This window comes from Callorhinchus milii, unplaced genomic scaffold, assembly GCF_018977255.1.
Source record: "Callorhinchus milii isolate IMCB2004 unplaced genomic scaffold, IMCB_Cmil_1.0 Scaffold19, whole genome shotgun sequence".
In the NCBI taxonomy this organism is placed as follows: domain Eukaryota; kingdom Metazoa; phylum Chordata; class Chondrichthyes; order Chimaeriformes; family Callorhinchidae; genus Callorhinchus; species Callorhinchus milii.
Window position 1 is genome coordinate 9969794 of NW_024704760.1, and position 24414 is coordinate 9994207.

Below are 24414 nucleotides of genomic sequence, written 5' to 3' on the forward strand. Positions count from 1 at the left end.
GGGTGGGGGGGGGAGAAAGAGTGAATAGAGGGGGAGGGATGGAGAGAAGAGCGTTTAGGAGGGCAGACATTGAACTCTATCTGGGGCATCGATTTCCTCGTCATCAGACGACGTGTTGGTGGAATTTGAAGACGCCTCAGAATCCGCTTCAAGATCAGGAGAGAATTCTCTATGATGCTGAGAGAGAGAATTAGCGAGAGAGAATGTGAGAGTGAGACTGAGAGAGGAGACACATACAGATAGAGAGTAAAACAAAGACAGAGTGTCACACACACACAGACGGACAGACAGAGAGAGTGAGGGAGAGGGTGTGTGAGAGGGAGATATAGAGACAGAGAGACTGAGGGAGTGTGGATGTGAGAGAGTATGTGTGAGAGACACACACACACACAGAGACTGAGTGAGATAATGAGAGTGTGAGAGTGAGTGTGCAAAAGTGTGTGTGTGTGTGAGAGACAGTCACAGAGACTTGAGTGTGAGTGTGTGTGAGAGAGAAATACATACACACAGACAGAGAGACAGAGTGTAAGAGTGAGTGTGTGTGAGAGTGTGAGTAAGAGAGAGAGTGAGAGAGAGAGTGTGACTGAGTGGGTGAGAGGGAGATAAGGTGCTATAGCAAATGTAAGTATTATTATTACACTTTCTCACATTCTCTCTCTTACACACATACACAGATATACATTATAATAATAATAATAATAATCCTTGCATTTGATATAGCGCTTTTCACGTCGGGAGGACGTCCCAAAGCGCTTCACAGAACACACTGTAAAGTGAATTGACTGTATATTTGTGGGCGAACGCGACAGCCAATTGCGCACAGCAATGTCCCACAGACAGTCGTAGATTGAAAATGACCAATTTATTATTGTTTTTGGTTTTGGAGGGATTATTATTAGGCTCTGTGTGGAGTAAGGAAACTTGCCCAAGGTTTCGCCCTCTGCCTGGAATTGAACTCAGGTCTCTCACTTGCAAAGCGAGTGCTCTAACCACTGAGCTACAGGACTCCACGTGTAATAGTATAAAGTTAAATTTGTTGCTAAACAAGCAGGAATTTCATTTTATGAAGAGTGGAATTGTCAATTATTCTTGGTCTCTGAGCATTTAATCTTAAAAGATTAAAGCTATATATAGTTTATAAAGAGTGGGTAGATCAGTGGGGTGGACAAGAGCAAGAGGTCAATGTCTCAACATGGAGGGACTCGTGCATAGAAGCATTGGCAGTGAAAGGACATGTTACTTACAAACCAGAGAGTTGCTTCATGGTTCGTTGTAGTTGGAGATGATTTTATAAAGATAATGGTGATCTGGGGAAAATCTATAAGGGAGTTTATTTCTAAGAACCCAACTTGCATCAATTGCTTCAAGTTAGTCACTGGCTACGAGTTTGCTGGCCCCCAACTATGTCTGAAGTACAATACATGGAACTTGATATATTTGAATAGTGCCTTTCACGTTGGGAGGACATCCCAAGGAGTTGGACAATCAGTGTTTTGGACCTGAGCTGGGGGTCGGGATCGGGGAGGGCAGGGGGCGGAGGGTGATCGAAGGCATGGTCAAGGCAGAGGACGTGAAGCAGGCCGGAGCCCACTGAGCGGAGGGAGCGAGCAGGTTGAAGGGGGTTAGGAGGTTGCAGAGGTAGGGGGGAGCAAGGCCATGGAGGGCTTTGAAGGTGAGGATCAGAGAATGTGTGTGAGAGATAGAGACTGAGAGTGCGTGTGAGAGACTGCAAGAGAGAGAATTTCGCCCACAAAACACACTTTACAGTATATTCTGTGAAGCGTTTTGAAACATCTCAAAGATGTGATAAGGCGCTGTGTCAAATGCAAGGATTATTATCACTCTCTCACACACACACACACTCTCTCTCACACACACAAACATACACACACACACACAGATATACAGAGAGAGCATGAGAGAGATACACACACACAGTAAAGCTCCCTCTACACTGGGCGTCCACACTCCCAGGTCTGGGTCAGAGACACAGTAAAGCTCCCTCTACACTGTCCGTATAAACTCCCAGGTCAGAGTTAGAGACACAGTAAAGCACCCTCTGTGGATCCACACTCCCAGAAAGTGTGTGATTGACAGAGTGTGTGTGTGAGAGAGAGAGAGAGCGAGTGCAATAATGTGTGAGAGAGAAAGATAGAATCAGAGACTGAGAGAGATCCACACAGACACATAGTGAGTGTGAGAAAGAGAGTGAGTGAGAGTGTGAGAGAGAGTGTGGGTGTGAGAGAGATAGTATGAGTGTGAGAGAGTGGGAGAGAGATTGCTTACCTCTCTATGACGTCTCTCTCGCAAATGATGCATTAAAAACCAGAGCATGTGACTGTCGAATAAATCACTTTGTCTCAAACTATCAGAATCTCGTTCTCTCTTGTTTTTCTTAATGACCTGAAAGAGAGAGAGACAGACTGAGAGAGAGACAAAGAGAGGCAAGGATACAGAGAGAGAGAGAGAGACAGACAGACAGAGAGAGACACACAGACAGAGAGACAGAGTGTGATAGAGCGACTGAATGAGAGAGACGGAGAGAGAGATATGGAGAGAAAGACAGACAGAGAGAGACAGAGAGAGAGACCTCACGGAGCCCACACAGGGGGCTGGGGAGCTGGGAGGTTGGGGCCCAGATCTTGACGCTATGATCCAGGCCACTGGTGGCCAACACAGGGAGGTGAGGGTGAGGCTCGAGACAGTTTACCTGCAACAGAGACACACATCAGTCACTCTCTCTCTGTGTCTGGCTCGCTCACTCCCTCCATCCCTCTCCACCAGAGAGAGTCACACACACACACACACACAGACACACACACACAAAGAGAGAGACACACACACATAGCGAGAGAGACACACACACACAAATAGTGTCAGTCACTCTCTTTGTTACATTCTCTCTCTCCCTCTCTCTGTCTCTCATACGGAAGGAGTGTGAGCGAGAGAGAGAGATACAATTCACCTGTAACAGCAAACAGCACCAGTTTCGCTCTCTCTATATCTCACCCTCCTCTCTCGCTCCTGCTAGCTGTCTCGCTCTCAGTCGCCTCTCAAAGAGAGAGAGAGAGAGACCAAAAGAGACTGAGAGACACACATACCCTCTCTGTGGCTCTCTCACATTCCCTCCATCCCTGTCCATCTCACTCTCAGAGCGAGAGAGACAGACAGGGAATGAGAAAGAGACACACACACACACATACATACTCTCTCTCACACACTCCCTCTGTCTCTCTCTCTCTCTCCCCCAGGCTCTTTCTGTCTCTCTCTCTCAGTCTCTCACACACACTCTCTCGCTTTCTTTCACACACACACACAAGCTCTCACAAACATTCTTTTCCACTCTCTCCCTCACGCTCTCAGTCTCTATCTGTCTCTCGCTCGCGCTCTGTCTCTCTCTCACACTCTCTGAGTCTCTCTGTTTCTCTCACATTCTCTCTGCCTCGCTCTCTTAAGCTCTCATGCTCTCTCTCTCCCTCTCTCTCACACACGCTCTCTTGGTCTCTGTCTCCATCTCTCTTTCAGTCTCTCTCACACTCATTCTTTCAGTCTCTCTCTCACTCTCTCTTTGTCACATACTATCTCTCACACATAAACACAGACACACAACTACACACTTTTATACTCTCTCTCTCACTGTCTCGGTCTCTCTTTCTCTGTCACTCGCTCTCTCTCTGTCTTGTGTGTCTCTCTCTCACACTCACCACTCCCCCATCATCCCCTTCTAGAAACTGGATGATTTGACAAGATTCTTTCTCCCACAAGAAGATGTGTCCACAGTCACTTCCGCTGACAATAAACTGACTTCTCGGTCCATAGAAATTCACCCCCTTAACTGGGAACACAAAGCACACAGTCACTACACTTTACAGTGTATCCTGTGAAGCACCTTGAGACGTTTCGAAGATGCAATAAGGTGCTATATTAAATGGAAGGATTATTATCCCTCTCTCTAGCTCTGTGCATATTTGCACGGATTATTGTTGTATGTGTGTCAAAGATTATTATTAATACAGAGAGAGAAGAGTGTGTGAGAGACAGAGAGACTGAGAGGGAGACCGAGAGACTAACTGAGGGAGACTGAGTGAGAAACAAGAGACATAGAAATTCACTTATTTAACTAGAAACACAAAACTCACAGTTACTGCACTTAAAAGTATATTCTGTGAGACGTCGCAAAGATGTGATAAGGTGCTGTATCAAATACAAGGATTATTATAATTAATATACAAGATATACAGAGATAGAGATACACACACACAAACACACGGATAGAGTTCGTGAGAGAGAGACTGAGAGAGACTGTGTGTATGTGTCTGTGTGTAAGACTGAGACTGAGCGAAACTGTGTGTATGTGTGTGTGTGTGTGTGTGTGTAAGAAAGAGACTGAGAAACTGACTCCTTTAACTGGAAACCCAAAATACACAGTCATTACACTTCACAGTTTATTCTGTGAAGCGCTTTGAGACTTCTCGAAGACGTGATAAGGGGCTGAATCAAATTCAAGGATTATTATTGTGTGTGTGAGAGAGAGGGAGAGAGACTGAGAGATAGAAAAACAGTGTGGGTGTGTCTGTGTGAGCGAGATACTGAGAGATGGGGGGGCAGAGTGGCTGAAAGCCCACGCGCCAATGTTGGCAAGGTGGGGATGTGAAGCAGGCCAGAGCCCGCTGAGCGGAGGGAGTGGGCAGGTTGGTTGGGGGTTAGGAGGTCCCAGAGCTAGGGAGGAGCAAGACCATGGAGGGCTTTGAAGGTGAAGACCAGGATCTTGAACTATATCCTCTGTGTGATGGGAAGCCAGTGGAGCCGGGCGATGGTGAGGGTGATAGGGTCACGGAGCCTGGTGCGGGAGAGTTTGCATTGTCAAGCCTAGATGTAATGAATGCATGTATGAGGGTTTTGGCGGCCTGATGGGTGAGACAGTGGCAGAGCTGGGCGATGTTGCGGAGGTGGGGAAGGCATGGATGTGGGGTAGAAAGGTGAGGTTCAAAGAAGACAACAAGGTTCCAGACTGGCTCAGTGAGGTGGAGGTGCAACCATGGACTGTGATGCTGTCAGCGCCTGAGGTGTGGAGGTACTGACGGGAGCCAATCAGCATAGCCTCGGTCTTGTTGACGTTCAACTAAAGAAAGGTCTCTCTCATCCAGGACTTGATGTCTGACAGACATTCTGTCAGCACAGCAGTGGGTCCTGGAGTCAAGGGTGGAGGCAGAGAGGTACAGTTGTGTGTCATCCGCATGCATATGGAAGTTGAAGTCTGCCGATGATGTCACCAAGAGGTAGTATGTAGATATTGAAGAAGAGGGGACCAAGGACAGAGCCCTGAGGAACGCCGCATGAGATGGTGTGGGGGCTAGAGGAGAAACCATTTGTGGAGATGAAGTGGAGACGGTGTGAGAGGTAGGATCTGAAACTATTAAACGACAGAAGCATGAAGGTTGAGGTGAGAGGAGAGGCAGTGGATGAGGATAGAGTGGTCAACGGTATTGAAGGCAGCATAGAGGTCAAGGAGGACAAGGAGGCAGAGGGAGCCCTGGTCGCAGATGGACAAAATGTAATTTGTCAGTTTGACCAAGGCTGTTTCTGCACTGTTCTGTGAGAGACTGAGAGATAGAGAGAGAGCAGGAGAGAGAAAGTGTGAGACAGAGATAGAGATGGAGAGAGAGACAGAGATGGAGAGAGAGATAGAGATGGAGAGAGTGAGAGACAGACAGAGAGAGCGAGAGATGGCGAGAGAGAGACTGAGAGAGCGATAGAGAGAGAGAGAGAGAGACTGAGAGAAAGAGATGGAGAGAGATACCCACAGATAGCTAGTGAGAGAGTCTGAGATAGAGAATGGGAGAGAGACCGGGAGAGACTGAGAGAGACTGAAACACACACACAGATAGAGAGGGAGAGACTGAGACAGAGAGACAGACTGAGACAGAGAGACTGAAAGAAAGAGACTGGGAGAGAGCGAGAGAGCGATTGAGAGACTGTGTTTGTGTCTGTGTGGAAGAGAGAGACGGAGAATTGCAGACTCAGAGAGAGATGGAGAGTGTGTGTGTGAGCAATAGAGAGAGATTGATAGAGACATTGTGTGTGTGTGTGTGTCTGTATGAGGGAGATGGAGAGAGAGACTGAGAGAGCGAGACTGATAAGGACTGCGTATGTGTTTGTGAGAGAGAGAGAGAGAGAGAAAGACTGGAGAGAAAGACTGAAAGAGAGAGACTGAGAGAGAGAGCAAGAGAGATACTGTGTTGAGTCTGAGAGAGAGACTGAGAGATTGTGTGAGATAATGAGAGACGGCGAGAGAAAGAGATCTTACCTGTGGCGTTGTTACGATGGCCTTTGTAACGTTTAATATATTCTGACCCATTTTCGTCCGATGTGTTAAAGAGATAAATATCATCATCATTATAGCTTGTTAATAGCTCTGTGTGAAAGAGAGAGAGTATGAGAGAGTGCGTGTGAGAGAGAATGTTTGTGTGAGAAAGAGAATGTGAATGTGAGTGTGCGTGAGAGAGTATGAAAGTGTGAGAGACAGCGTATGTGAGAGACACAGATATATAAACAATGTGTTTCACAGACACACACACACAAAGACATACACACACAAAGACATACACACAGACCCACACAGATACTCAGACGCACACACACAGACAGATACAGACACACACAGATCCACACACACAGATCCACACGCAGACAGATTCTCAGTCTCTCTCTCGCTCTCTCTCAGTCTCTCTCTCTAACTTACCTGACCCATTATGACTATACACAAGACAAGTGATATTAGCCTTTGACTGACTGTTTAACTGAAACAAAAGAAAAAATATTTTTAATGTAATACAGTTTGCATGTTTGTGTATGTATCTGTGTGTATGTGTATCTGTCTGTGTGAGTGTGTGTGTCTGTGTGTGCGTCTATGTGTGTATCTCTGTTGTCTATGTGTGTGTGTGTCTGTCTGTGTGCATCTGTGTGTCTTGTGTGTCTGTGTGTGTTATGAGCACGTAAGTGTAAAAGAGTGAGTGTGACTATCTTACCAAGTGATGAGGACAAAACTTTTTCAAAACTCCATTCATTTGAGAAGGTTGAATCATACGACAATCATATATTCTGTGGAGAGATCGAGAGAGTGTGTGAGAGAGAGCGACTGAGAGAGAGTATGACTGAGAGCGAGACAGAGAGAGAGTCTGAGAGAGTGGGATAGAGTGTGTGAGAGAGAGAGAGACAGAGAGACTGCGAGAGATAGACAGAGAGAGAGTGGGAATGTGAGACTGTGAGAGACAGAGAGAGTATGAATGAGAGAGTGTGTGATTGAGAGAAACTGAGCGAGTGTGACTGAGAAAGACTGAGAGATAGTGTGACAGTAAGAGAGAAAGAGTTTGTGAAAGCATGATAGAGTGTGAAAGAGAGACAGAGAGACCGAGAGTCTGCGAGAGAGACAGAATGTGAACATGAGAATGTGAATGTGAGAATGTAAGAGACAGAGAGAGAGATTGAGAGAGAGAATGAGACAGAGAGAAACTGGGAGTGTTAGAGAGAGCATGTATGTGTGTGTGGGTCAGCCTGGCTCAGTTGCTGTGTCTCTGCATGAGTGTCTCTCTATCTATCTATACTAATAAAGACAAAATGGCTGTGTGTCCACCAAGATCTCAATAACCAATTGACATAGAGATATGATTTATAACTCATAAAGGTCTTGAATTGGGGAATGTCATGTGCATATTTTCTTTCGGGGATCTCCTATCGTTACCTAAACAAGCTCATCACACACGTATAGACTCCAAGAAGGGATGCTAATGAGTTCAGTACATTTTCCTAATCTTTAAGGAATAAAAATGTCGAAGAAGCGAAGATCAAGCCTTTCAAGGACAAATAAAAATGCCACACGAAAGACAGAAGGCCGATTGAATGAAACTGCTTGCAAGCGAAGCAAGAGGTATAGCTAGTTATATATATAATAATAATAATAATAATCCTTGCATTTGATATAGCGCTTTTCACGTCGAGAGGACGACCCAAAGCGCTTCACAGAACACACTGTAAAGTGAATTGACTGTATATTTGTGGGCGAACGCGGCAGCCAATTGCGCACAGCAATGTCCCACAAACAGTCGTAGATTGAAAATGACCAATTTATTTATTGTTTTGGGTTTTGGAGGATTATTATTAGGCTCTGTGTGGAGTAAGGAAACTTGCCCAAGGTTTCGCCCTCTGCCTGGAATTGAACTCAGGTCTCTCGCTCGCAAAGCGAGTGCTCTAACCACTGAGCTGCAGGACTCCATATATATATCTGGAGAGACCTGAGAGACCTGAGTTCAATTCCAGGCAGAGGGCGAAACCTTGGGCAAGTTTCCTTACTCCACACAGAGCCTAATAATAATCCCTCCAAAACCAAAACAATAATAAAATTGGTCATTTTCAATCTACGACTGTTTGTGGGACATTGCTGTGCGCAATTGGCTGCCGCGTTCGCCCACAAATATACAGTCAATTCACTTTACAGTGTGTTCTGTAAAGCGCTTTGGGACGTCCTCCCGACGTGAAAAGCGCTATATCAAATGCAAGGATTATTATTATTATTATTATTATATCTGTGTCTCTCTCACACACACTGTGCCTCTATCTCTCTATCTATCTCTCTTTATATTTATCTGCGTGTATGTGTCTCTGCGTTTTGCCCACAAACCACAGTCACTACACTCTACAGTATCCTGTGAAGAGCTTTGAGACGTCTCGAAGACGTGATATCAAATGCAAGGATTATTATCTCTCTCTGTTTATCTAATCTGTGTCACTCTTGTTCTTTCCTTCAACAAATTACCAGTTAATGTAGAATATTCCTACACAGCATATTGTCTGTCTGTCTGTCTGTCTGTCTGTCTGTCTGTCTGTCTGTCTGTCTGTCTGTCTGTCTGTCTGTCTGTCTGTCTGTCTGTCTGTCTGTCTGTCTGTCTGTCTGTCTGTCTGTCTGTCTGTCTGTCTGTCTGTCTGTCTGTCTGTCTGTCTGTCTGTCTGTCTGTCTGTCTGTCTGTCTGTCTGTCTGTCTGTCTGTCTGTCTGTCTGTCTGTCTGTCTGTCTGTCTGTCTGTCTGTCTGTCTGTCTGTCTGTCTGTCTGTCTGTCTGTCTGTCTGTCTGTCTGTCTGTCTGTCTGTCTGTCTGTCTGTCTGTCTGTCTGTCTGTCTGTCTGTCTGTCTGTCTGTCTGTCTGTCTGTCTGTCTGTCTGTCTGTCTGTCTGTCTGTCTGTCTGTCTGTCTGTCTGTCTGTCTGTCTGTCTGTCTGTCTGTCTGTCTGTCTGTCTGTCTGTCTGTCTGTCTGTCTGTCTGTCTGTCTGTCTGTCTGTCTGTCTGTCTGTCTGTCTGTCTGTCTGTCTGTCTGTCTGTCTGTCTGTCTGTCTGTCTGTCTGTCTGTCTGTCTGTCTGTCTGTCTGTCTCTGTCTCTCTTACCTGGCATATTGATCTTTACCTCCGACAGCGAATTGCTGAGGTTCACAAGGGTTGATATAAATCGAATATAATCCAATTTTCTTGTCTTGTTCCTTTGTGGTAATAATCTTCCTGAAATATACAGAGACGGCTCACAGTTTACATTGATCTTTCTCTCTCCCTCTCTCTCTCTCTCTCTCTCACACACACAAAGACAGACAGAGAAACACACATACTAAATGCTTCACCACTTGCATTTAGCTTTTTCGCACTCACTCTGTCACTCTTGCTCTCTCTCTCACACAGAGCTTAGAGAGGCATACTGAGATAGAGAGACACACACACACTTTTTGTCTCACACACTGTCTCTCTCATTCCATCTCTCTCTCTCTCACACTCAGTCTCACTCTCACACGCTGTCTCTCTCACACGCTCAATCTCTCTGTCTCTTTCTCACACACACTCAGTCTCTCACACACACTCAGTCTCTCTTTCACACTCAGTCACACTCTCTCAGTCTCTCTCACATTGAGTCTCTCTATCAAACTCAGTCTCTCTCTCTCTCACACAGTCTCTCTCTCTCACACACACAGTCTTTTAACTCTCACACTAAGTCTCTCTCTTTCACACACTCAGTCTCTCTCATTCAGTCGCTCTCTCACGAGCTCAGTCGCTCTCTCACGCGCTCAGTCGCTCTCTCACGCGCTCAGTCGCTCTCTCACGCGCTCAGTCGCTCTCTCACGCGCTCAGTCGCTCTCTCACGTGCTCAGTCGCTCTCTCACGCGCTCAGTCACTCTCTCACGCGCTCAGTCGCTCTCTCACGCGCTCAGTCGCTCTCACGCGCTCAGTCGCTCTCTCACGCGCTCAGTCGCTCTCTCACGCGCTCAGTCGCTCTCTCACGCGCTCAGTCACTCTCTCACGCGCTCAGTCGCTCTCTCACGCGCTCAGTCACTCTCTCACGCGCTCAGTCGCTCTCTCACGCGCTCAGTCACTCTCTCACGCGCTCAGTCGCTCTCTCACGCGCTCAGTCACTCTCTCACGCGCTCAGTCGCTCTCTCACGCGCTCAGTCACTCTCTCACGCGCTCAGTTGCTCTCTCACGCGCTCAGTCTCCCTCTCACGCGCTCAGTCGCCCTCTCACGCGCTCAGTCTCTCTCTCACGCGCTCAGTCTCCCTCTCACGCACTCAGTCTGCCTCTCATGCACTCAATCTCTCTCTCACGCACTCAGTCTCCCTCTCATGCACTCAATCTCTCTCTCATGCACTCAATCTCTCTCTCACGCACACAGTCTCTCTCACACACTCAGTCTCTCTCTCACACACTCAGTCTCTCTCTCTCTCACGCACTCAGTCTTTTTCTCTCTCATGCATTCAGTCTCTCCCTCTCTCACGCACTCAGTCTCTCTCTCTCTCTCTCTCTCACGCACTCAGTCTCCCTCTCCCACACACTCAGTCTCCCTCTCCCACGCACTAAGTCCCTCATTCACACAGATATATACAGAAAGATATTCGCTCCATCTCTCTCTCTCTCTCACACACACACACACACAGAAATACAATCTCGCTCTTACACTTTCTCTCTCACACACTCTCTGGCTCGTCTCTGTCACACTCACACACAGACAGATAGAGATACTGAGATAAGGCGTGAGAGACACACACAGACAGAGACACTCTCACACACACAGACACACTCTCTCTCACACACTCTATCTCTCTCAGACAGACACGCACACTCGCACACAGACACTCTCACACACTCTCTCATTCCATCTCACACACTATCTCTCTCTTTCTCTTGCACACACTTTGTCTCGCACACTGACGAGAGTAACATCTCACAATGCTTCACCGCTTACATTTACAGTGCCTTTCACCCCAGTGTGTGTGTATTTGTGTGTGTGTGTGTGTATCTCATGCTCACATTTACAATAATAATAATAATCATTGCATTTGATACAGCGCCTTATCACATCGTCACGACATCTCAAAGCGCTTCACATGATACACTGTAAAGTGTAATGACTGTGTGTTTTATGGGTGAAACGTGGCAGCCAATTACACGCCGATACTTACGTTGCACATCGATCTTGTCTCAAATCAATCGAATAAATCACAGCGTCTTCACCAGCAGAAAGAAACACTGAGGGGGAGTCTCGGTGTAAAGCGAGCTAGAGAACGAAAGAGAGAGGGAATGAGAAAAAGAGGTAGAATTAAAGAGAGGGGGAGAATGAGAGGAAATAAGAGAGAATGAGAAATTCAGAGAGTGAGTGAGAGAATGAGTGTGTGAGACAGAGACACAAAGGCTGAGAGACACAGAGAGACATTGAGTGTGTATTAGTGAGAGAGACAGACATTATTTGAGTATGTGTGTCTCTTTGTCAGTCTGTGTGTAAGAGACATACAGAGACAACACACGGAGAGAGATGTCTCTCTGTGCGTGTGTTTGTGTGAGAGAGAGACATATTTCTGTCTGTGTGTGGTTGCGTGAGTGAGATGTCTCTGTGTGTGTGAGAGAGAAAGAGGAGTGTGAGAGAGATAGTGTGTGTGCATCTCTCTCTATGTCAGTCTGTGTTTGGAGAGACAGAGAGAGAAACGAACACACAAACACAGAGCGATGTGTCTGTCTCAGTCTGTGAGAAAGAGGCAGAGAGAGACAGGGAGACACAGAGAGCGAGAGACAGAGAGATACAAAGATAGACCCCCACCCACACACAGACAGAGAGAGAACAGGGAGACAGAGATCGAGACAGAGACACACACACACACAGACAGAGACGGAGGGAGGGAGAGAGACATTGTGAGTGTCTGCATCTCTTTCACTCTGTGTGTGAGACAGAGACTGAGTGTGAGATTGAGAGACAGAGAGACTGCACACATATATTGCATGTGGGCGTAACAGACAAAGAGAGACACAAACTGAGATATGCCCCCCTCTCTCTCTCTGTCTGTGTGAGAGAGACACACACACACACAGACAGTGTAAGAGAGAAAGACACACAGACTGAGAGATGTCTCTCTCGCTCTCTGTCTCTCTATGTGTCTGTGTGTGAGAGAGACACACACACACCCAGAGAGACAAACTGTGAGAGAGAATCATACGCATAAGAGAGTGTGAGACACACACACACACACATTCCATGAGTTTGAGAGAGATAGAGAGAGACACACACAGAGACAGAGTGTGAGAGAGACACACACACTCTGTCTCTTTGTGTATCTGTGTGTGAGACAGCGACACACACGCAGACAAAGTGTGAGAGAGAGCCATACACACAGAGACAGAGTGTGAGAGAGAGAGAGACACACACACAGACAGAGTGTGAGAGAGAGAGAGAGAGACACACACACAGAGAAAGAGGGAGGGAGACATCTCTGCGGGTGTGTCCCTCTCTGCATCAGTCTATGTGTGAAAGTGCGCGTGTATGTGAGTGTGAGACAGAGAGAGAGAGAGTAAGGGAGACAGAGACACATACATATAGCTACAGACATTCAGAGAGAGAGAGACATACATATCGGACACACAGAGAGGTGGAGCAAAAGATAGAGAGAGACATCTCACTCTCTCCGACTCTTTTTCTGTCTGTATGATAGAGATAGAGACACACACACACAACAACAACAACTTGGATTTATATAGCGCCCTCCACACCGGACAGCGTCTCAGAGCGCCCTCACAGACTGAGGGAGAGTCACAGAAAGACATAGAGAGACACACACAGACTGAGAGACACAGTGATACACACACAGACAGAGACACAGTTACCTTGTGGGCTGAGCCGCGATGCTGAGCTACTCTGCGGGTAGATTTACATGTTTCTGTAGCTGACAGTTCAGCCACTCGCACCTGCCCATCTCTCGCACACATCACCATCGTCGTGTCACCTGTGTTCGGCAGGAACTTAGCCTAAGAGAGAGAGACAGATAGTGAGAGAGTGTGAAAGAGTGTGTGTGAGAGAAACAGTGAAAGTGAGAGAGAGTGTGTGAGAGAGATGGAGACAGAGTGTGTGAGAGTGTATGTGAGAAAGATGGTGTGTGAGTGTGTGAGCGAGAGTGTGAGCGAGTGTGAGAGACTGATAGAGAAACACACACAGGCAGAGAGAGACAACACATATGCAGAGACAGAGAAACGGAGCGTGAGACTGAGAGAGACTATAATAGTAATCCTTGCGTTTCATACAACACCTTATCATGTCTTCGAGAGAGTGTACATGAGAGAGTCTGATACACACAGACACAGAGAGAGACAGACACAGAGAGACGGAGTGTGAGAGAAACAAAGAGACAGATAGAAAGCGCGGAGAGGATAGTACTCTGTCTCTTTCTATCTGTGAGAGAGAGAGAGTGCATAAGCGAGTGTGTGAGAGAGTTTGAGAGAGAAAATGTGTGAGAGAATGATAAGGCGCTGTATCAAATGCAAGGATTATTAGGAAAGGAAAGTGAGTCAATGCTTTGGGTTCACGACCCTTCATCAGAAGCCTTTCGTACTGACGAAGGGTCCTGGACCCGAAACGTTGACTCACTTTCCTCTCTCCATAGATGCTGCCTGATTTGCTGAGCGTTCCCAGCGACTTCTGTTTTCGTTTCAGATTTCCAGCACCTGCAGTATTTTGTGTTTTGCAAGGATTATTATTATCATCAAGACCGAGGCCCTCCTGATTCGTTCCTGTCAGCACCTCCACACCTCAGGCGCTGACAGTATCGCCCTCATATACGGGTGCATAATATCCAGGCTTGACTGTGCAAACTCCCTGCGTGTTGGTCTCCCCAACTCCTCCCTCCATAGATCATCCTCTCTGCAGCCTGTGTCCTCTCCCGCACCAGGCTGCATGAACCCCATGACCCCCTCCACTGGCTTCCCATCACACAGAGGATACAGTTCAGATCCTGGTCCTCACCTTCAAAGCCCTCCGTCGCCTTGCTCCCCCTCCTACCTCTGCGACCTCCTAACCCCCTACCAACCTGCCCTCTCCCTCTGCTCAGCAGCAACTCGCCTGCTTCATGTCCCGTGCCTCGCCCGCCCCACCGTTGGTGGCCGGGCCTTCAGCCACTCTGTCCCCACCCTCTGGAACTCCATCCCGCAGTTTCTCCGCCTCACCCACACCCTTTTCAAGACTCATCTCGAGACCCTCCTCTTTGTGCCTTTGATTACTCTTCTTCCCCCCTTGCCCTCCATCCTACTCGATCCCTACCACCAGCTCGGGTCCGAAACACTGATTGTCCAGCGCCTTGCGACGTCCTCCCGGCGTGAAAGTCGCTGTACAAATGTAATTTTGTTGTTGTTATTATCCGTCTGTCTCTCGCTCTCTCTGTTACTTTCAAACACTCCCTCTCCATTTCTCTCGCATACACACATCACTCTCTCTCTGTCTCTTTTTTTCTGTCTCTCTCTCTCTCTCCCATACACACTACACTCTCTCTCTCCATCTCTATTTTCTCTCACTCTCTCGCCCTCTGTCTCTCTCACACACACACAGACACTCTCTCACCGTCCCTTTCTCCGTCTCTCTCTCTCTCAGTCTCTCACTCACACACTCCTTTTCTCGGTCTCTCTCCCACGCTCTGCATTTCTGCATTTCACATTCAGTCTCTCTTTCCATCTCTCTCACTCACCCACTCTCTCAATCCATCACTCTCTCTGTCTCTCTCAGTCTCTTTCAAAAGATTCAAAAGAATTATAACATTATACAGCACAGAAGGAAGTAATTCGGCCCATCATGTCTAACTCAGCTCTATGAAAAGAGATATCCAAGGGAATCATTCCTACTCCCCCTCTCTCTCCCCATAGCCCTGCAAACTTGTCCTCCCCAAATAATTATCTACTTCTCTCTTGAAAGTTTATAATCAAATCGGCTTCCACCAGCCTTTCAGGCAATGCATTCCAGATCCGAACAACTCTCTGTGTGAAAACATGTCTCACCTCCTCTCTGTTTCTTTTAACAACTATGTTAAATCGGTGTCCTCGGGTTACTGACCCACTTGCCGGTGGAAATAGTTTCTCTCTGTTCATCCTATCGAATCCCCTCAGAATTTTGAACATCTCTATTAAATCTCCCCTTAAACTTCTCTGCTGCAAGGAGAATAATTCTAGTTTCTCTAGTCTATGAACATAACTGAAGTCCCCCATTCCTGGTACCACCCTGGTAAATCTCCTTTGCACCCTTTCCAAGGCCTTGACATCCTTCCCAAAGTGTGGTGCCCAGAACTGAACACAGTACTCTAGCTTATGCCTAACCACTGTTTTATAAAGGTCCATCATAACTTCCTTACTTTTGTATTCTATGCCCCTATTTATAAAGCCCAGTATCCCGTATGCTTTTTTAACAGCTTTTTCTACCTGTCCTGCCACCTTCAAAGATTTGTTTATATGAACCCCAGGTCTCTCTGTTCCTTCACCCCCTTTAAGATTTTACCATCAGCTTATATTGTCTCTCCCCATTCTTCCCACAAAAATGCATCGCTTCACATTTCTCCACATTAAATGTCTATGTCGGTTGTCTTGCAGTCTCCTTCCTCACCGTTTACTACTTTTCCTAGCTTAGTATCATCTGCATACTTGGAAATTCTACTCCATATACTCAAGTCCAGGTCATTTGTATAGATCAAAAAGAGCAGCAGTCCAAATATCGTCCCCTGGGGGACACCAATTCTCTCCAGTCAGAAAAACAACTGTTCACCACACGACTTTCCCTCAGTCTCACATACTCTCTCTGTGTGTCTCTCAGTCTCACACACTCTTTCTCCGTCTCTCAAACCCGAGGATTAACAAGAATTATCATCACTTGAAACACATTGCTCGTGGCCGGTGTGAAACTCATCCCTCTAACGGACTCGCTCAGGGCCACACTCACTCCATCTCTCTCAGTCTTGCTCCTCTCAATCTCAGTCCCTCTCTCTCTGCCTCTCTCTCTCTCTCTCTTACACACTCTTTCTCTATCTCTGTCTCTCCATCTCTCTCACTGACTCGCCCAGTCCTATTCACTCTATCTCTCATCTTTGTCTCACAAACACACACTTTTTGTATCTCTCTCTCCATCTTTCTCACAAACCCACCTGAAACACATTGCTCTTGTGACCGGTGTGAAACCTCAGTCTCTCTCTCTGACTCGCCCAGTCCCACACGATAACATGCAGATCATCACTGCCACTGGCCAGACATGTCCCCGACTGATTGTAGTGAAGTGAGTTCACACAACCTCGATGGGAATCAAGTGTGAACAGACGCTGGAATCTCTGGACAAAACTCCGGGCCCCACAGGCCCCTGTGGTGAAGCTCAAAGGGTTTGAGCCTCTCTCTCGCGACAGTAAAGCGTTTAATGGCGTCCACACTGGGTTAGGAGACGGTTGTGTTTCAGCCGATAACCAGAATTCGAGGGCTCTCTCCTCCGCTTCCATCTCCTCTTCGTTCATCTCCTCCTCTTTCTCCGTCTCCTCTTCTCTCTCTCTCTCTCTCTCCGTCTCTGTGTCCGGGGGGGTGGGGGAGGCTGTGAAAGAGAGAATGTATGAGAGAATAAGAGAGAGATGGAGAGACGGATTGTGTATGTGTCAGAAGTGCATAGAGATGGAGAGAGAGTGTGTTTAACTGAGAGACAGATGGAGTGTAAGGTGGAATGAAAAAGTGTGAGAGTCATAAAGAGAGATACACACAAATATGGATAGATAGAGAGAGAGAACGATACAGTGTGTAAGAGACACATGTACACAGAGACTGGGAGAGAGTGACAGAGAAAGAAAGTCTCACACAGATAGATAGATAGATAGAAAGATAGAGAGAGACACATACACAGATAGAGGGATAGAGATATAGAGAGAGACGGAGAGAGAGGCTGAGAGAGGGAGACTGAGAGAAATAATTTGTGTGCTCTCTCCTCCTCTTTGTTCATCTCCTCTCTCTCCATCATTCATTCACTCACTCCGTCATCTTGCGGGGAGGTTGGGGCATCTGGGAGAGAGAGTGTGTGTGAGACTAAGAAAGAGATGGAGAGAGAGAGTAAGTGTGTGACTGACAGAGAGTGTGTGAGAGACTGAGTGAGATGGAGAGACCATATCTGAAAGAGAGAGAGAGATGGAGAGAGAGCGTGTCTGTGAGAGACAGAGAGAGAGATTGAGAGAAAGAGAGCTGAAAGAGAAAAAGAGCTGAGAGAAAGAGATAGAGAGAAGGGAGAGAGAAAAAATTTAAGGGCTCTCTCCTCCTCTTCATTCATCTCTTCCTCTCGCTCCGTCTCTGTGTCTGGGGTGCGGTGAGGGAATCCAGTGGAGGGAGAGACTGAGACTGAGAGATGGAGAGAGAGAGAGACTGAGAGACATAGAGTGAGAGACCGAGAGCATATGAAAGACTGAGACACAGAGACTGAGAGACAGAGAGTGTGTGAGACTGAGAGAGAGACTGATACTGAGAGAGAGACTGAGAGATAGATGGAGACAGAGACTGAAAGGCAGAGACTGAGAGAGATGGAAACTGAGAGCGAGAGATAACTTACTTTCCTCACTCTCTGCATTGTCCATTGCCCGTCCGTCTGTAAGAAAGTGAGAAGATGTGAGAGAGTGAGGTAGAGAGCAATATAATAATAATCCTTGCATTTGGTAGAGAGAAAGAGTGCAATTGAGAGAGATAACGAGAGAAAGTGAGAGAGCAAGTGATAGAGAGTGAGAGAGAAACAGAGACAGATTTCCTTCCTTCCTTCCTTCCTTCCTTCCTTCCTTCCTTGCTTCCTTCCTTCCTTCCTTCCTTCCTTCCTTCCTTCCTTCCTTCCTTCATTCATTCATTCTCTCCATTTGTTTGTTCTTTCGGTCTTCCTTCTTTCTCTCCTTTATTCTTTCCTTTTCCTTCTCTCTCTCTCTCTCCCTCATCCCTTCATTCCCTCCACTCTCTCAGCTAATTATAGTGCTCCCTCCTTCATTCCCTCCTTCTCATTTGTTCCCTCCTTCATTCTTTCTCTCCCTCCTCTCTCTCCTTTATTCGTTCGCCATCCTTCTCTTTCTCTCGTTCCCTCTCTCTCTTTCATCCCTTAATTCCCTCCTTCCTTCTCTCTCTCTCTCGTCCCCTCCTTCATTCTTTCTCTTCCTCCTTCTCTCTCTCTTTCATCCCTTCATTCCCTCCTCTCTCTCTCTCTTTCTCGTTCCCTGCTTCATCCTTCCATTCCCTCCTCCCCTCTTTCCATCTCTCCCTTTCATTCATTGCCCACTATGAAATCATCAAAACAGAGACTGGTCCTTAGATATGGTTGCTAAGGAGAGTCAAGGCGCCTTGTAACGGTTGCTAGGGGCCCCTTGTGACATCATAACAGTGACATCATCACGGGGGGGGATTGTGCGACATTGGCATTGTTTATGGAGGGCGGGACGAGGGAGACAATCAGCGGCCGCTCTCGGCCAATCAGAAAACCATACTCGGCAGAGTGACAGCTGCTGGTACCAATCAGCGCGCTGTAAGGTGACAGACAATCAGTGCCCAATCAGAAGTCGCTTACTGTGCAAATAGGCAAGAACCGGAGCGAATCAGAGGCGCTGTGTGTGGGCACTGCGAGGGGCGGGAGCAGCAGCCGTGCGACCCGGGAGCCAGGGAGGCTGCTGCTGGGCAGATTGACATTAGCTGCAGCCAATCAGCGCACTGTAGGAAGGATGGGACGGGAGACAATCAGCAGTCAATCAGGAGGCTGCTGCTTAACAGTTTGACGGGAGCCAGAGTATGTGTGGGCGGGACGAAGGAGACAATCAGCAGCCGTGCGGCCCTTCGCCTGGACCGTCACACAGGTGGCAGTTGGTAGGCAGATTGGCAGGAGCCAATCAGAGGCTCTGTGTGTGGGAGGGACGAGAAAGCTCAGCTAATCGGAGACCGAGCAACCCGCGAACAGGAGCCGGTGACGTCACACTAGGCAGATTGACAGGAAGCTGGAGCCAATCAGAGGCTCAGTGTCTCGGTCTCCCGCGAGGGGTGAGAGCAGTTGTTGTGCGGCCCACGGGCCGGAACCAATCAGCGACCTGTTACTAGGCAGATTGACAGCGCCTGTGCGAGCCACGGCCCGGTGTCACGTCAAAGAATGACAGACATCTGAGCCAATCAGAGGCGCTGTGCGGACCCCGCGAGAGCCAGAGTGGCCGTTATTCGGCCAATCGGGAGGCAGTGTGGCCCGCGGGCCTGCATTTGTGATGTCACACAGCGGCCCAGTTACTGGGCAGATTGACGGCTGTGAAGCCAATCGGCGGCGGTGCGGCGTGCGGCCAATCGTTGCCGCGTTGCCAGAGGCCTCTCTCCCTTTCTCTCTTCGTGGGGCGAAAGCGGCGGCCAATCAGCGGATGTGTGTGTGAGAGAGAGAGAGAGAGAGAGAGAGGGCAAGGAGAGGGAGGAGCTGAGGGGCTGCGGGGAGTGGGGAAGAGGCCTAGTGGGGCTGGAGCCTGGTGTCAGGGTCTGTGTCTCTCACCTGCTCTAGGCCTCAGCCTCGCTCTCTCCGTGTTTATGTCGACGGTCGAGGCGCTGCGTCACAGACACTTCCCTCTCTCCCTGCGTCTCGCTGCTGCCACGTACGTATGTACGTCACACGCTCTCTCCTCTCTCGCTCCGCCCCCCCCCCAACGCGCGTCACACGCTCTGCCTCCGAGAGTGGCAAGGAGAGGGAGACTCGCTGGCTCCCCCCATCTGTGGGACGTCAGACTCACTGGCTCGTACGTCACACGCTCTCCTCGTTCCTCCCTGTGCCTACGTAGAACCCCCCCCCATTAGCTAGGTGACGTCACTGGAATGACGTCACAGAAAGATGACATCACTCACTACCTCACGCTTCATTCGCTCTGGCTCCGCCCTCTGTTTCACATCACACGCTCCCCACTCTAGCCCAGCCCAGGTCTCTGTGACGTCACAAACCCGCCACTCTAGCCCCGCCCCCAGGGCTGTGATGTGGCAGCGAGCTCTCTCCCTAGCAACCATATTCCTCCTTAGCGACCATATCCATCTGTTACTAGGTCTCCATCACTGCCCAGCAACTCGTTCCCTCTTACCAATCTATCTAGCGGTCCCCTCACAACTGTTACCAGGGGCCAGTCTGACCCTAGTTACTAGGAATCTACCCTAGCAACTATTACTAGGGTCCCCATCGCTCCCTAGCAACCAAATTCTCCCTAACAACTGTGCTACAGTCAGTGTCTCTGTGTCTCACCCTCTCCTCTCTCTGTAGCCCCACCCGCAGCTCTCTCTGTGATCTCACACACTCTCATCAGTGTGTGGTGACGGTCACAGAGTAAATAGCAACTGTTACCAGGCGTCTTGACTCTTAGCAACCGGATCTGAGGACCAGATTCTTGTCTAGAACCAGGAATTTGCCCCTAGCAATCGTTACTAAGGGATTTGTGTCTCCCAAGCAACAAACTCTCTCTGTCTCTCTGACGTGTGTCCCTGGCGTTCTGTGTGTGTATCTGTGTGTCTGGGTAATGCCACTCTTCATAATGTACTGTTACTACAGGAAAGTTGATTTATATATATATATACCGTTTTTTGTCTAATATTTTTGGAGAGCAAGAGAATGGGGTGGGGAGAGTAATGCCATTAAATTTAGGTCCCTGTGGCGTGATGGTTAGAGCACACGCCTCACAAGCGAGAGGACCTAGTTTGATTCCTGGGCTGGTCAGGGTGAAACCTTACTCTAGATACACACATGCCTCTGTTTACCTAATAGTAAGTAGGAACCCGGTTGTTAGTCGACTGGCAGATCGCTTTTCCCGAGGGTAATACTCCCTTCAAAAATATATTATATAATTTGGTCGCTCAAATCCATGACTGTTTGTGGGACACTGCTTTGCGCAATTGGCTGCTGCCTTTCACCCACAAAATGTACAGTCACTACAATTTAGAGTATATCCTGTGAAGCAGGATATTGTTGTTGTTGTTGTCACACACTCTGTCCCTCCCCAACTAACGCTGTGATGATGTCACGGAGTAACTAGAGACTGTTACTCGGTGCCTTAGCAACGGTATCCAGGGACCAGACTCGGACTGCTGATGTCACAGTGTGCGATGATGTCACTGAGAGAGAGAGAGACTGACACACAGACACACAGACAGACAGACAGACACACAGACAGACACACAGACAGACACACAGACAGATACACAGACAGACACACAGACGTACACAGACACACAGACAGACAGACACACAGACAGACAGATAGACAGACACACAGACAGATACACAGACAGACACACAGACAGACAGACACACAGACAGACACACAGACAGACAGATAGATAGACAGACAGACACACAGACAGACAGCCACACAGACAGACAGAGAGACAGACAGAGAGACAAACAGATAGACAGACAGAGAGATAGACAGAGAGACAGACAGACAGAGACAGACAGAGAGACAGAGAGACAGAGAGACAGATAAACAGACAGACAGACAGACAGACAGTATGAAATTGAGAGAGATAGAGTGTGACACTGACGGACTGTGTGACAGAGTGTGCGTGAGATCGACTCAGAGAGAGAGAGACAGATAGAGACGCACAGATACAGAGAGAGTGTGTGATGATGACACTGATAAGAGTTAGGAGATGATTAAGATGACTTATACAAAGAGAGGTAAAAACAGAGAGATACACGTTTTGTGACGTGGAGAGCGATAATAATAATCTTTGCATTTGATACAGCACCTTATCACGTCTTCGAGATGCCACAAAATGCTTCACAGGATACACCGTAAAGTGTAGTGACTGTGTTTTGTGAAGGTGACGGGGTGAGGGATGGAGTGAGGGTGATGAGGTGAGGCTGATGGGGTGAGGGAGATGGGGTGAGGCTGATGGGGTGAAGCTGATGGGGTGAGGGATATGGTAAGGGTAATGGGGTGGCTGAGGGATGGCATGAGGGTGATGGAGAGAGGGATGGGTGAGGGAATGGGGTGAGGGAATGGAGTGAGGGTAGTGGGGTGAGGTTGATAAGGTGAGATATGGGGTGAGGGATGGGTGAGGGTGATGGGGTGAGGGATGGCGTGAGAGTGATGGGGTGAGAGTGATGGGGTGAGGGATATGGTAAGGGTAATGGGGTGGCTGAGGGATGGCATGAGGGTGATGGAGAGGGATGGGTGAGGGAATGGGGTGAGAGTGATGGGGTGAGAGTGATGAGGTGAGGGAATGGGTGAGGGATAGGGTGAGGGATGGGGTGAAAGTGATGGGGTGAGGAATGGTGTGAAGTTAATGGGGTGAGGAATGGGGTAAAGATGCTGGCGTGAGCAATGGGGTGGTGGATGGGGTGAAGGATGGGGTTAGTGTGATGGAGTTAGTGAATGGGTGAGGGTGATGGAGGAGAAATGGGGCGAGGGATGGGACAAGGGATGGGGTGAGGGATGGGGTGAGGGGTGAGGATGAAGGGGTGAGAGTAATGGGGTGAGAGTGATGGAACATAGGAACATAGGAATTAGGAGCAGGAGTAGGCCATTCAGCCCCTTGAGCCTGTCCCACCATTCAATAAGATCATGGCTGATCTTCTGACGTAACTCCATCTGCCCGCTTTATCCCAATATCCCTTAATCCCTCTATCCTTTGGAAATCTATCAATCTCAGTCTTGAGTATGTTCAAGGACTGAGTACCTACAGCCTTCTGGGGTAGAGAATTCCATAGATTCACTACCCTCTGAGTGAAGAAGTGTTTCCTCAACTCTGTTCTAAAAGGCTGTCCCTTAATCTTAAGATTGTGACCCCTGGTTATAGATTCTCCTACCAGGGGAAACAGTCTCACACTGTCTACTCTGCCAAGCCCCATAAAAATCTTATATGTTTCTACAAGATCACCCCTAAATCTTCGATATTCTAGAGAATATAGCCCTAGTTTACTCAACCTCTCCTCATAGGTCAAACCCCTCATCCCATCCCAGGAACCAACCTACGCTGCTCCCCCTCTAAGGCGAGAATATCCTTTCTTCCCGTTAGCCACTATTGATCCATGCTAATATATTGCCTTTAATTCCATGGGCACTAATCTTGTGTAGTAGCCCTTTATGTGGCACCTTGTTGAATGGGTTGTGCACAGTTGGGGCAACAGCTGTGGCAATACCCGGCGGCCTGTAGTGCTGGAACTGTAAACAGGTGGGGCACAAACCAAAAATCTGCCACACGGCCAAACACTGTGACCTCTACACCACTACAAATCCTGCCCCAGGAGGATTGGAAATCAGTCAGCCCCGAAACGAAACCCAGACTGGCTCCATGTGACCGAGGAGAATCAGCAGCCAATGGGCAAAACAACATCAACCTCACCCCCATCCCGGGGCAACAACAACAGAAACCATCGGGGGGCGCCACAGCAGCAGAGAAAAGAGTTGGTCAGAGAAAATAGGAACAGCCGGGGAGAGACAACCCCTACACTTACACCTCCTTGGAATAAGAGAATGACTCTTTTTCCAGCGAGTAGGAAGACAGCGAGGATGTGGACCTCATAGCCCCCAAGAAAAAACAGTGAGAGAAGAACAATGGCAGATAGCCGGCAAGAAACACCAGAGATAAAACAGATGGTAAAGCCCAGAGAACGGAATTCGGACCAAAATCAAAGAGAAACAAAAGGGTGGTGCGAGGGGAAACCATAAATGAGTGGAGCCACGAAGGCAAAGCACATTTCGTGAACCTTTTCTCAAACCTCCAGAAGGGGTCGGGAGATGAGGCCACGAGCGAAGGGGACAGTAAAAATTTTAAAAATGTCTTTGATAGTAGGGACCCTAAAGGTGCTCAGCAAGTGTAACGCCTCGCGCTGCGTCTCTACCTGACTGTTCCTGGCTGGGGTGCGGTATCACAGGGCCTGGGCTAAGTGGTGGTCACCCTACAGACCCTCAGCGTGGTCCGGGGGAAACGACCACCGCGACTCTTGGTGACCGTGCTGCTGCAGGGGAACTTCACCATCACAAAAGGAATCCCCAATCCTACCTCAGGTCAGGAGGTCACAGAGGTAGGATTGGGGACAAGGGAATGATGGACGTAGAGTAGTTTCTCACTGGGGAAAGAGGGAGCTTTCTAT

At 48.2% G+C, this 24414-nt stretch overlaps 1 protein-coding gene and 1 long non-coding RNA gene across 2 annotated transcripts; both read right to left on the minus strand.

Moving 5' to 3' along the window:
• On the minus strand, positions 1-16843 carry dcaf8 (DDB1 and CUL4 associated factor 8; the record flags this gene model as incomplete). The annotated part of the gene is made up of 11 exons (XM_042342194.1): positions 1-177; positions 2287-2403; positions 2591-2710; positions 3705-3835; positions 6308-6415; positions 6743-6800; positions 7029-7101; positions 9435-9545; positions 11489-11583; positions 13179-13319; positions 16466-16843. Coding segments are annotated over 11 exons (1455 nt in total), but the record flags the coding sequence as incomplete, so codon positions are not given.
• Positions 16844-17335: 492 nt separating this feature from the next.
• On the minus strand, positions 17336-20088 carry LOC103179045. Its single transcript, XR_487937.2, has 3 exons — positions 19834-20088; positions 17893-17928; positions 17336-17354 (listed from the first exon to the last, which is right to left on the minus strand). It is a non-coding gene; the product is annotated as an uncharacterized LOC103179045 (long non-coding RNA).
• Between the last annotated feature and the right edge of the window lie 4326 nt (positions 20089-24414).